Raw genomic sequence first — 14,516 nt, 5'->3', positions numbered from 1 at the left:
ATATCCCTCTGGACAGTGGGAATAGAAACCTGTTTTTTTCCTGGTGAATGATAAACTGTTTTACTGTTTGAAGGAGAGAAGGTGGTAAGTTAATGTCTTTTATTGGACCAACTTCTTGTGGTGGAAGAAACTTAGGCCTGGTGTATACTACAAAGTTAGGTTGATGTAAACCATCTTGCATCAACCTAGTTGTGCATATGTCTACACTTTGTCTCCCACCAATGTAAGCCCTCCACTACGCTGACATAGTAATACCACCACCCTGAGCAGCACTGAGCTATGATAGAGGTACTGAGGTCTATGCAGTGCAAATGTAGACACTCTGTTACCTATGTCAATCCTAACTGTCCTCCAGCAGCTGTCCCACAATGCCTAATGCTGACCATCCTGGTCACAATTGTGAACTCTACTGTCCATTGGTCACTGAGACCAGAAGTGCACCCACCCTTAAAATTGAGCGTATTTTTGAAATGCCTTTTCCTTATTGTCCATCTTCGCAAGCACACATAGCTGCTCTCCGTTGTTGTGTGCAACTGCCCAGCTGACCATGCCAGCTACACCTTCCAGATGTGCTCTAGCCTGGAGTAGACAGGAGATATTGGATCTCCTGGGCCTGTGGGTAGAAGAGGCTGTGCAAGCACAGCTACGGATCAGCTGTAGATATGTGGACATCTATGAGCAGATTGCATGGGTGATAGAGGAGAAGAGGTACAACAGGAACCAGCAGCAGTGCTGCGTGAAAGCAAAGGAACTGCTGCAGCCGTATTGGAAGGCCATGGAGATCGACAGTGGATCCAGTGCCACGCTGCAAACCTGCCACCTTTACAAAGAGCTGTGTGTCATTCTTGGCGGAGATACCACCACCACCACCACCACCACCACCACCACCCTGCACACCCACTGTGGATATCTCTGAGGAGCCTGAGTCACAGGCCCCTGGTATGACGGGGGTCGATGAGGAAGTGAGGGAGGATTGGGGACTTGCTACCAGGGCGGGAGGGGATCCAGCTATGCCAGGAGCAAGGATCTTTTTGAGACTCCACCGCAGTCTAATCAGTCCCAGCAGTCAAGCATGGGTGAGTCCATGATTTTTAGTGTGTAGCAAAGTTATGAATTTAAGCTCCCAGGCTAGTCTTTTGAAGGTGTTGTGCAGGTTTCCTTTGAGGATGAGGACTGACAAATTAGATATGGAGTGACTGCGTGATGAAAAGTGTTCACCCAAGGGTGACAGGGTGTTTTTGTCATTTATCATTTTTCTGTGTGAGTTCATTGGAGAGCATAGTGAATGGTTTCACCTACATAGCTGTCTTTGGGGCATTGGCATCCCCAGTATGCCATTCTTTTCATGGGCCGGCTCGAGGAAGAATTTCTGGACAAATACACCACCGAACCAATGATATAGCTGAGATATGTCAATGATATTTTCATCTTATGGACAGTTGACCTAAACTCCCTCAAATATTTCCATCATCACTTCAACCACCACCACTCATCCATTGAACTCTGTCGGAATGCTTCTGCAGCAGCATCAATTTCCTGGGCACCATGATAAGCCTGAGCAATGGAACCCCACGGACAACTATATACAAGAAACCCTGGATCACCTCAGTTAGCTTCACGGATCCAGTAATCGCCCGCAAACACACCAAGAAATCTGTTATCTACAGCCAGGTACTCAGATACCATAGTTCTGAGGAGAAAGTCTGGGATACACACCTTAACACACTTGAAACAGCCTTACTAAACAAGGACACACACCAGAGAAGTAGATCGCATCGTGGAACGGGCCACCCAAAAACCCCGAGTGAAGGGGAAAAAAGCACCTACCACCCCACACTGGAACCCATGCAGGATATCATTAAACAGTTACAACTCCTGTTTGATGAGGAGCGCATCCCGAAAGAAATCTTTTCTGAACACTCTCCTCTGGCATTCAGACAACCCCTCAGCCTCACCAAGCTCCTCATCAGAAGCAAGCTCCCCACAGAACAGGGCACACCATGTCAAAAAGGCAACAAACTCTTCCAGAACAACAAATGCAAAACCTGCAGACATCTCTCCATTACTATACTCAATACGCTGCACAACACACCTTTCACACTCCGTGGGTCCTACACATGCCTATCGTAAAGTGTGGTACCACATCCTGGGCACTGAATGCCCCAATAACAACTGATTAGGGGAGACATCCACCCACACTGATTGGCTGGGACTCTACTTAAGAGAGAGGCAAAGAAAGTTGTCTGAGGGTATGTCTACACTATGAAATTAGGTCGATCTTATAGAAGTTGATTTTTAGAAATTGATTTTATACAGTCAATTGCGTATGTGCACACTAACAGCATTAAGTTAGCGGAGTGCGTCCTCGCTACCATGGCTAGCATTGACTTACGAAGCAGTGCACTGTGGGTAGCTATTCCACAGTTCCTGCAGTCTCCGCTGCCCATTGGAATTCTGGGTTAAGCTCCCAATGTCCGATGGGGGAAAAAACATTGTCGTGGGTGGTTTTGGGTACATGTCCCTTCCTCCGTGAAAGCAACGTCAGACAATCATTTCATGCCTTTTTTCCGTGCAGACGCCATACCACGGCAGGCATGGAGCCCGCTCAGCTCAGCTCACCATCACTGCTGCTGTTGTGAGCTTTGTAAACACCTCGTGCATTATCCTGGAGTATATGCAGAACTGGGCTAAGAGACCATGAGGAGGATTTTGATGAGGACATGGACACAGATGTTCCTGCAAGCATGGGCTGTGGCAGTTGGGACATCATGGCTCCAATGGGGCTGGTTGATACAGTGGAACACCGATTCTGGGCGTGGCAAACAAGCACAGACTGGTGGGACCGCATTGTGTTGCACGTATGGGATGATTCCCAGTGGCTGTGAAACTTTTGCATGCGTAAGGCCACTTTCCTGGAACTCTGAGGTGCTTTCCCCCACCCTGAGGTGCAGAAATACCAAGATGAGAGCTGCCCTGACAGTTGAGAAGTGAGTGGCGATAGCCCGGTGGAAGCTTGCAACACCTGACTGCTACCGGTCAGTTGGGAATCAATTTGGAGTGGGCAAGTCTACTGTGGGGGCTGCTGTGATCCAAGTAGCCAATGCAATCATTGATGTTCTGTTATCAAGGATAGTGACTCTGGGAAATGTGCAGGTCATACTGGATGGTTTGCTGTAATGGGGTTCCCTAACTGTGGTGGTGCAATGGACGGAACCCATATCCCTACCTTGGCACCAGACCACTTTGCCAGCCAGTACGTAAACCGCACGGGGTACTTCTCAATGGTGCTGCAAGCACTGGTGGATTACAAGGGACGTTTCACCGACATCAACGTGAGATGGCTGGGAAAGGTGCATGATGCTCGCATCTTTAGGAATTCCGGGCTGTTCGAGCAGCTGCAAGAAGGGACTTACTTCCCAGACTAGAAAATTACCGTTGGGGATGTTGAAATGCCAATAGCTATCCTTGGGGACCCAGCCTACCCCTTGCTCCCGTGGCTCATGAAGCCGTACACAGGCAGCCTGGACAGTAGTAAGGAGCAGTTCAACTATAGGCTGAGCAAATACAGAATGGCGGTAGAATGTGCCTTTGGACACTTAAAAACTCGCTGGCGTTGTTTGCTGACTAGGTCAGACCTCAGCACAACCAACATTCCCATTGTTATTGCTGCTTGCTGTGTGCTCCATAATATCTGTGAGAGTAAGGGGGAGATGTTTATGGTGCGGTAGGAGGTTGAGGCAAATTGCCTGGTGGCCAATTTTGAGCAGCCAGACACCAGGGCGATTAGAAGAGCACAGCAAGGTGCGCTGTGCATCAGAGAGGCTTTGAAAATCAGTTTCATGACTGGCCAGGCTTCGGTGTGACAGTTGTGTGTGTGTTTCTCCTTGCTGCAAACCCGCCCCCTTTATTGATTTTAATTCCCTGTAAGCCAACTACCCTCCCCCCTTTTTAATAAAGTAACTGTTGTTTTGAAACCATGCATTCTTTCTTTATTAATTTTAAAGAAGAAATGAGATAGTGGACAAGGTAGCCCATGTGGGGTGGGAGAGGACGGAAGGACAAGACCACATTGTTTATTGTAGACACACTAAAAATCAAACTGTTTGAATGACAGCCTTCTGTTGCTTGGGCCATCCTCTGGAGTGGAGTGGCTGGGTGCCCAGAGCCTCCCCCCCCACCCCACCACCGCGTTCTTGGGCGTCTGGGTGAGGAGGCTATGGAACATGGGGAGGAGGGTAGGCAGTTATACAGTGGATGCAGTGGGGATGAGTGCTAAATCACTTAATTCTTTCCTGGCCTCTGCCACTGAATGCCTCCATGCATTAAGCTGTGCCCTATCAGTGTGGGAGGACTGCATGAGCTCGGAAAGCATGTCATCGCGAGTGCGTTTTTGTTTTTTTTTTTGCCTTCTAGTCTGTGCTAACCTCAGGGATGGAGATGATAGGGGGAACGTAGAAACAATTGCACCTAGGGGAAGATAAAAAGGGATAGTAAAATTGAGTTGGCTTCTTACGCCTTCATAACATGTGGGAATGTTTTCAAACTGCAGCAGCTCCCTTTCCCAGAGCAAGCAGTGGGTTGGGTTTCACATTTAAAAGGAGGGGCTGCGGTATTCAGGTAGATGTGAAGCACACACCTACCCTCACCCCACCGCTTGACTATTCTCTGGGATGATCCCTTCACCCCTCCCCCACGCCGCGTGGCTATTCTCTGGGATGATCCCTTTTACCCAAGCACAAACAGTCCAGCATGAATGGGGTCCTTTTACTGTTCCCTTACAAAAATTCCCCTATTTCAACCAGGTGACAATGAACACTATTGCTTTTAAACCCTGCACTGTAGTTACAAATGTGCACTCACCAGAGGTGACTTCTCCGGCTTCAGGGTCGGGGATGCTGCTTTGGGAGGGTATTGGCTCCAGGGTGATGAAAAGGTCCTGGCTGCCAGGGAGAACGGATTCACCACTTGCCTGCTGCGCATTCTCCTCCTCTTCATCCTCCTCTTCTTCCTCATCCACAAAATCCTTCTCCATGTGGCGTAAGACTCCCCCCTTGCAGGTGTCCACGGACAATGGTGGGATAGTGGTAGGGTTCATTTTAAAATCAACCTAACATGGCTAAATTCAACCTAATCCCATAGTGTAGACCAGGCCTGAGCAACTAGGTGAATTCCTGGCTGTTTGTTACTACAGACCCTCTTTACTTGCCTGACTCATGAGGCCTGCCTGTTTGTGATTCCTGTTCTCCTTATCCCAGACCACTGTCTACTTCTAATTCCTGCTTCCCTGCCTTGCTGCAGGTGCCTGCTCCTGTGCCCTACTCCTGATGCTGACTCTGACTTCGACTCCTGGCTTGGCACCCGACTCTGACTCCAGCTTTGATCTTCAGCTTGGCACCTGGCGCTGTCTCTGACTCTTGGCTTGACTCCTGAATCTGTCCTGCTCTGACCTTTGGGTTGGCATCAGATTCAGATCTTGGCTAACTCTAACTAATAGGCATGGTTGCCACCCCAGGATATACAGCTTGCTTGGATTACTACTAAATTCTCTGAGTGGGCCCAGATGAGGATGGACCCAGCAGAGTTCTCTGTACCTGAAGGGGCATTGGCACTGCATGAGCGGGTGATCCTGAGCACTGCAGGCACAGAATGCATAGCTGACCACTGAAAATCAGTTGTTTGCAGGAGCAAGTCCATCAACTCCATGTAGAGAATGCTGTGCTTCGGGCCTATATGGCTGCACTGTCATCTGAGCTGAGACCTGCTATTCCTCTGCCTGAATGATTTGATGGGAACTCCAAATTCCAAGGCTTCATGAATCAGTGCCACCTCTTGTTCTTGCTTTGACTGCAGATGTATGCTTCTGAGCATACCAAAGTAAGCCTGGTAGTCAGCCCTCTGACAAGGGAGGCACTGGACCGGACCTCTCATCTGTTGGAAGCTGCTTCCTCCGTAGCTCACTTCCGCTGTCTCATATCGGAAATAGAATGAGGCAACTTAGTTATTTCAGTTTTGAGGTGGCTTGTGGGATGAGATTAAGGGTGGACTGGCGCCAGTTGAGACCCCAACAAGTCTAGACACCTTCATAGATCTTGTTATCCATATTGTGAATTGTCTACCTGAGCAACAGGAAGAAAGGAGAGAGGCTTCACAACTGCTATTGGATTCTGCCACACCACTTGAGCCAATGCAGATAGACCTAACCCACTGGTAACTTGCCCCTGAAGAAACAGCACCTGCAGTGCCTTAACCTTTGTTACTACCGTGGTAAGCTAAGACACGCTATTTCCAGTTGCCTATGAGGAAAGATGATCAACAGGTCCCTCTTATCCCCTGTCAGTGGCCACAGAAACTGTTCTTCTCACGGTCATTGAGAGACCCTACAGTTTTTAGTGCCATCTGGTCCTCTCATTTCCCTCTGTTTCTGGATATATTGTGACTGGCCCTCCACAACTCCCTTACCAGCTTTCAGGAATAAACAGTTGAATTTTTCTCAGAATTCTGCCAGTAGCACTTCTTAACACCAGGAAATGGCATGCAGTAGTTCCCCAGTGATCATGTGCCCGGGTAGCTAGCCTGGCAGAACTGTCCACTCCTCTTGGTCCTTGACTTCCATCCAAATACAGAGATTACAAGGATGTCTTTGGGGGAAAAAAACCTGCAGACACCTTGCCCTTGCACAGAGACTACGATTGCCCAATAGAGCTACTACCAGGGGCAGACATTCCATTTGGGCATATATATGCCATGTCTGAGCCTGAACTAGCCACGCTGCACACATACCTTCAGGAGAACCTAGCCAAAGGCTTTATTTGTAAATCCACTTGGCCTGTCAGTCTGTCAGTCCTCCTTTTGTTTGAAAGAAAAATGGAAGCTTCCAACTATGTGTGGACTATCTATCCCTGAATCAGGTCTTGTGATGATCAGATTACCTTTCCCAGACCTGAAGAAGAGCTTCCTGTAGCTTGAAAACTTACGTGTTTCACCAACAGAAGTGGATCCAATAAAAGATAATACTTTACCCATCTTGTCTCTCAAATATCCTGGGACCAACACGGCTGCAACTACATTTGCTTGTACAGATGAGTGCTAAATCCTCTTCCACCCACAAACTGACCAGGCTCATGAGGCTTTCAACAACCTCTGCTGTCCACCTATGAGCACCGTTTTTGGTGAGGGATGTTGAATCCAAGTCAGTCAGCACCTCCTCCCCCTCTGCCATGGGTCTTAGTTGAATTGGGAAGGGGGAACTGGACAGGACATGACATCTACTGATTGCTTCTGCTAGCTAGGTTAGTGGTAGTGGTTCTGATCATTCCTTAGGCTTGGTCTGTGCTTAAAACTTAGATGTAGACACAGCTAGATCAACAGAAGAATCCTTCCGTTAACGTAGCCACTGTCACGTGGGAAGGTGGAGTTCCTGCAGCGGGGGAAACCGCCTGCTGTCACTGTAGTCTGTGTTTACACTACGGATTTAATGGTGTCATAGCTCCAGCACTCTAACTATGCTGCTCTAGCCTCTGTAACATAGACAAGCCCTTAGTCTGGATAGCTGAGGCATTTGGCTTATAGGGCTGAAGTAGATCAGATGTATGATCATCATTTGTAACCTTTTTAATATCTTTATTGAAGATAATAAAATTAACCTTCTGGGGTACATATTGAGCAAGGTGCGTGGGGTATTAACCCGTGTAATTTCCTTTAATATTAATGACAAGTAAGTGGCTGAAACTGTGCCCTTAAAGACAGGTTAAAGGTGTTCCCAGCTCAGAGCAATACGTCTTATCTCACTTTGAAATGATGTCTGCATTGCTAATTCTTAACACTGGCCTCCATTAACTCTGACCTTTTTCATAGCCTCCTGTTCTGTGATGCTCCCTGAGCAATGAGGCATAAATATGAAATTCCACTCCATTTATTATGCACACGCCTTTGTTGGAGTTGCTCGACCACCCCCAGTTCTGTGACTGATAATTCCTTTGCATGATGCTTGAGCATCTTGGTGTGTTTTTATTTCCTAGGAATTGAGAACGGAATCCATTGCGAGACCTCTGGAGATAAACGAGACTGAAAAGGTGATGAAAATTGCTATCAAAGATGTTCTGGTAAGCTGTTCATTTATTTGCTTCATTATTAATTTTTATTCTACAGAATATCCATTCCAGCTGTCATTTGTGTAGGAAGAACAAGGTTCTTTTTTGCCAGCATCTAGGGATTGAAAAGCATGTATATGTATGGCTTGTATCACCCTTCAAGAGCAGTGTCAACAAATAGTCTAACTAGCTGCTTTAACAGTAATATTGAACTGCAGTCAGTAGCTCATATCATCCACCATGTCATTGCTACTGGCAAATGCATAAATATAAGTTCACCAAGGCAGAAGTTCATTTGTGTTTGCATCTCCCATCCATGTGAATGAAACATGGCTGTTGATGACATTTTTTTCATTGGGAAATTTGTTGGTTTTAAGACAAACTCAACCCTTTAATCAAGCAGGTTACTTTGTGTTGTGTAGGCCCATGTAGATGCATGCTACTGACTTCTGGTTGGTTTTTAGAAGCCGCAGTCTGTTTATAGTGGTGCACTGGGCCAGCAGCAGCCCCTAGTCATTGGCTAAAATTTACAGAAGTGCCTTAAACACAATGAGCAAAGCAGTGCCTCCAGGATCTGGGGGATCTTTAGCACCCTTTAACAAAGCACAGCATACACTCAGTCTTCCCCTAAAATAGCATCTGTCTGCCATTGTGGAACAGAGTGGGACTCCTTTGCACACCCTTTGGACTAGACTTTCATGGTGCTTGGATACTGGGTAAACAAGGATTGGGATTGTGTCTGGACCCTGCTCAACTTCACGGAGAGAAGAGAATCCCTACACATAGCCAGCCATGCAGGTGTATGGAAAGCTATAATCTATACGCTGGGCCACTATGATACTGTAATGAAAAACAGACACATGTATTAAAATATGAATAACGGTCTTTTGTGGGAAATAGATCTAGCAGATCTCTTTCTTTTACCCCCTTCAGTTTTCCATCTTCCGTGGAAATTTCCCCCCATCAAGGTTGGCTGATATAGTGTCCACTGAAGCCTGGCAATGCTACTCCAATCCTCCACCAGAAGGGGGTCACAAGACCATGATGACCCAGAGCACTCCCTCCCCAACCAAAGGCTGAGTGTCCCGCTTCTGCCACTTCTTTGTTTCTCTGAATGTCCAGGAGGTAGCTGAGCTGGGCAGGTCTCTTATGGTATGTTTGTACTGCAGTGTAAGCCTGTGCTTGAGCCCAGGCACAAGGCTAATCCCCCTGCATCTATATACTGCAATTGCTCTGACCCACGGCTTGGACCCAGGATCCCAGGACCCTGCAGGACCAGAGTGTCTGAGCTCAAGTCCAGCTGGGACCCAGGATCTGAGCCCTATTGCTTTACAATGCAGCCACAGCCCTGCTTGACTCAACCCCCAGAGTCAGTAGATAGTATCCCACAATTCAGTTTGACAACTTCCTTAGTCCTCTCTATCCCAACAATCTGCAGTCCACTCTGTTGAAAACAGAAGCTCTCTTCCCCCTTGGCAAATGGCAGAAATTCAAATCAGCATTAAGCCAGCCTGTTCTGATCAGCATTCTGCAAGCACACTATTAGAGAAGGCCTCCTGGGTTTGCAATGGAGAGTGAACCGATCAAGCTTTTTGTAAAGCGAGCTGCTTCCTGGTAATGTGCAAGGCGGGCACTAAAGCTTTCCCACAGTTCCTAGGGCTAGAGTGGTGCTGGGCTTTTGGGATATATGGTTACTTTGACTTGGGTCTGTGCACTGCAGCGTGGATGCCAGAGCCCTTGGTTTGAGCAGTGATCAGAATAATCTTAACTTAGGGTTAAAATACAGTGTAGAAGCTCCAGCCCAAGGTTCCCTAACACGGGTCAGCTGACTCGAGTCCCACTACCCCGGCGTTTACATTGCAGTGTAGACATACCTGTATTTTAAATTCTTCCACACTAGTTCACTTCAAAGAGAAGCATTCAGCACAAAGTTCTGTTTCCAAACTGGAGGTGGTGCTGACCCTGTATTTTAACTGGGAGAACATTTATCTTTAGATAGGTAGAATTTCAAAGTGACTGAACCTGAAGATTTTAACAAGAATTGTTTTTTAAATGGCCCAATCCTGTGATCCTGAATGGCAAGTGTCAGCTCTGAATGTTAATTGGTGAGGGACAAGCCAATATCTGGTGGGGGTCTGTTAATTGGCCAACAAAACAAGGCGCTACACTCAACTCAGTGGCATTTCTCTGTTTGATTGAAACATGATCAGTGGCAAAAGAGTTGGTACTGGTTGAGAAGAGCATGTGGTCAGGACACTTAGGAACACACTGTGTCAGGGCAGTCTATCAAGTAGTCTCCACCAGTGGGATTCCATGAAACCCTGGCCATGCTAAAGTGGTCATCTAGTAGGCAGACCCCTAAAAAATAGGTATCAGTGCAAACACTGCCCATCCTGCTCTAGGATTGAAAACATCCCAGAAACATAGCTCCCCCTGCCAGCTTGGGTGTGGAGTAATCAAGCCCAAACAAATTAAATTATTGAATAGCCAACTGTATTTCCCCCCCACACACTCTTCAGGTTTAAATAGCCATGCCAAATCCAATAGATAAACGAGGTGATCTCTCCATCTGCTTTTCCTGCTGTTCACAGTCTATATGCATCCTGAATGTTGTTAATATGTATTGATATCCTAGGCCGTAGCTCCAATAAGCCAGTCTCGGCATATTAGAGTTGATAACTTCATGGGAAATATCAATAACTCAAACCTACCTCAGCTGGTTAGTTCCGGACCAATTAATGAAATGATCTACTCTAGCTGAACAGCAAATAATCTTCACTGCTGGAATTTCAACAAACGCATAGCTCTTTTTAATTAAACAACTTTCTGAACGATCAAAAAGTTTCAAAGGTGTAAATGCTTTGAACATACCCAGCACATTTTAACATGCGTGAAGGGTTTTTTTTCCCATTCTCTTCTTCTTTGCAGTAGAGTACATAGCACTAGTCTGATTGCAATATATTTTTGAAAAAATGGCCATGGCAGGGCTAAGAAAAAAACAAAGAGATCAAGACAGATTAGATTCTTTTAAAATGTGATATTTGTCAGGAAGTAGTACTAGTCCTGGAGACGTTAGCAGGGCTGCTGCTGGGCAACAAAGAACTCTTGCTGCAAGAGGAATCCCAAGAGGCAATCTGTTTAAGGGAGACCAACTGCCTCCCTGAGCTCTAAGGAGCACAGAGACAGCACCCCCCTCATTACACCCCTCAATGGGATGCAGCTTCCCTACCCTCACTCCAGCTGGCTCTGCTGAATGTTGGGTATGTTGGGGGACGGGGAGACAGAGCCATCACTGTACCTTCTGTCCACTTCTCCCCACCTTTCAGGCATCGCGTGCCCCTAGAGGAGCTATGGCGCTGCATTACCCTAAATGCATTCCTTTTTCATAAGAACATAAAAATATAAGAACAGCCAAACTGGGTCAGGCCAAAGGTCCATCTAGCCCAGTATTCTGTCTTCCAACAGTGGCCAATGCCATGTGCTTCAGAGGGAATGAACGGAACAGGTAATCATAAAGTGATCCATCCCCTGTTACTCATTCCCAGCTTCTTGCAAATAGAGGCTAGGGACACCATCTCTGCCCATCCTACGTAATAGCCATTGATGGACCCATCATCCATGAATTTACCTTTAGTTCCCATATATGGGCCATGCAAGGGAGAAAAGACTATCTACTCCCTCCCCACCACTGCATGCACACACAGCCAGGAAGAATCTGCATGCCTGGTAGTGTTTACAGGATTAGCCCTCTAATTTTTGTGCCACAATATACTTCATATGAGCATTGTCAGCCTTGGAAAACTGTTGTGAAAATGTACCTAGCTAGGCACCAAATATACTGATGCCTTTGCCAGAATGATGATGATGGTGATAATGAACAAACTATTTTTCTCGCCTGCCAAGAAATAGATTACTCTTCCTGGGCAAATGGGCTTATAGAATTTTGCAAGTCTCTGAATTGCAATTGCTTTGGGAAACATATCTTTGAAATTCCTCATTTTGAATTGTTAAAAATCTCAGCCGTAGTGCTGCATCTGAGTAGAATTCTCCATTGAATTTCCTTTTTATTTAAGTAGAGGCAAACAGAAATGGAAGAGTCCTTGGATTGCATCTTCAAATAATTGCTTCTTTGAATGCATAATCACTGCAATAAACAGCCTTACTGGTAGACTACATCACAATTACAACAGCACCAGGCTCAGTTTAAATCTACTGTGTATTTGAATGCAGATTCACTTTGGTTTGGGAAGAATGAACCTGAAAAAGGCTCACTGGATGCTGTATATAGGAACTTCTCCCAGTGGGTGAATTTATTGGAACCAGCTGAGTGACCCTGGTTTGGCACAGGCAAACCTAATAATGGTTTGCAGTTGCAGCTGTAACAGTACCTTTAGTCCAGAGGGTTCTTAAAGTGCTTTATAGTCATTGCACCTAGAAATCACTTTACCCACCACTGAAATGCAGGCCACTCTGGAGTGGGATATGACAGCTGTTCAAAATCGCAATATTGTGTAACGGTTGAGGACAAGAACTGAAGAATACACTATCCAGTTGAAACTGCAGAATCCATGCACAGAGGCCATATTTAGTCCCAAAACAATGTTGTTGGTTTATTTTCATGCAGTGTCAGTGCTGAGCAGTGCAGAATAATACTGTGTAATCCATGTCTAATCCCAGGATCAGAAAGAGGAAAAGAAAAAGCCAGCTGTTATGAGAACAGGATTTTCTCTGTAGTGTCCACAATAAATAGGTTTGATTTGTAAACAAGGTAATGACCTTTGTAATGCTGTCAGTGAGACCCATGATGTATGAGAAGCTAAATGATGATTGTAATAAGAGTGATAGGTTTCAGAGTGGTAGCTGTGTTAGTCTGTATCAGCAAAAACAACAAGGAGTCCTTGTGGCACCTTAGAGACTAACACATTTATTTGGGCATAAGCTTTCATGGGCTAGAACCCACTTCATCAGATGCATGGAGTGGAAAATACAGGAGCAGGTATAAATACATGAAAAGATGTGAGTGTGACACTCAGGAGTGCTGGTGGAAGACTGATCTTTGCCTGAGCCTGATTGCATAACATGGCTCACGGTTACAAAATTCTGTGGTGACACAAGGTGCAAGATAATGCAGAATCAGGCCTGGAGTCTGAAAGATGATTGGAGTTACGCTTCTGCAGGACATGACTCAGCTACTCATTCTCTCTTTCAGGAACAAGTCCAGAAGACTAAGGACATGTTGAATAATGTGGCCTCTGATGAAGCTAACTTGGAAGCCAAGATTGAAAAGAGAAAACTGGAACTGGAAAGAAACCAGAAGCGACTACAGACTCTACAGAGTGTCCGGTAAAGACTATGTACCTTTTATCCACTGCAGAATTAGTATAACTGATGGTGAAGGGTATTCTTAATGCCCACTGTAGTGAAGACTGACTAGTCTTTAAAGAGTCCAAGAAATATGATGGCCTCTGGGGAGTGCAATAAATGTGGCGGTTTGCCACTGTAAAAATGCCTAGGCTGTAATAGCTAATTTTCCAATCATCTGGTTTTGAAACTGACTAACATTTTGCTACTGTCAAGATGGAGAAAATGTTACTTTATTTTTAAATGGTCACTTGAACTTTTAAAAATGATCAGACTTTAAAAAAGTCATTAAACCCAGATGGTATCTGTGGGTGCAGATGCTCCTAGGAGAAATAATGGTGAAACATGCTGCTTGATTTCTAAGATGTTCCTAACTTTTCCAGCTGCTGGTAGGTAGTAGATGAAGAAACAGGTCATGAAGTATCCTTGGTTGGGGAAGAGTCATCTAGAGAGCATCCTAGAGAGCATCCTGGACTGCCATGCAATCAAGGCACACACAGTCAGGCCTTAGATTTGGTTTCTAGCTTCAGTCATATTGGGATCTTGTATTGAGTATGAACAATTGCTTCATCTGTGATCTCGCTGATGAGACAAAATAAGGAAATCCCAGGGTGTGGAAGTGCCTGCTTTATGTTTGTGTGTAAATGCTGTGATAAAAATCCTGTCTCCACCAGATGGAGGCACATGGGGTGGGCATGGACAGCAGAGCAGAACTGGTCTGTGTTGTACAAGAGCCTTCCTTCTGGCACAGGGTGGCATGGTGGTTTATTGCTGATGGAGGATGGGCACACAGCCAGCCACATTATTAGGACAGTTCTGTTACAGAGAAATAACATATCCTGGCAAGCACAGATAGCAAGTAGAAGAACATGTGCTAGCCTACTGTGGGGCTGGACCATGCCTGCTTTGAGGCATGGAGCTCTGATCAGCAAGAAAACTAAACTCTTGCTAGTGTTGTCCTTATTGCTAGGGGAAAGTACTGCCTTTCTGCTTACGTGGGTGGGTGTGGTAGAAGGCTGCTTACAATTCTCCTTTGCCCCAGCACACCTGTGCAACAGAGGGTAA

At 46.0% G+C, this 14,516-nt stretch overlaps 1 protein-coding gene across 1 annotated transcript in view; it reads left to right on the top strand.

Moving 5' to 3' along the window:
- Window positions 1-14,516, top strand: part of CLUAP1 (clusterin associated protein 1) — a 157,599-nt gene that overhangs the window by 45,739 nt on the left and 97,344 nt on the right. Inside the window, exons 6-7 of the mRNA XM_077828100.1 lie at window positions 8,019-8,102; window positions 13,300-13,433. Coding sequence (XP_077684226.1) covers window positions 8,019-8,102; window positions 13,300-13,433 — 218 coding nt within the window. The remainder of the gene's footprint in view (window positions 1-8,018; window positions 8,103-13,299; window positions 13,434-14,516) is intronic.

This window comes from Eretmochelys imbricata, chromosome 10 (assembly GCF_965152235.1).
Source record: "Eretmochelys imbricata isolate rEreImb1 chromosome 10, rEreImb1.hap1, whole genome shotgun sequence".
Lineage (NCBI taxonomy): Eukaryota > Metazoa > Chordata > Testudines > Cheloniidae > Eretmochelys > Eretmochelys imbricata.
This window is presented reverse-complemented; position numbering and strand designations above follow the sequence as displayed.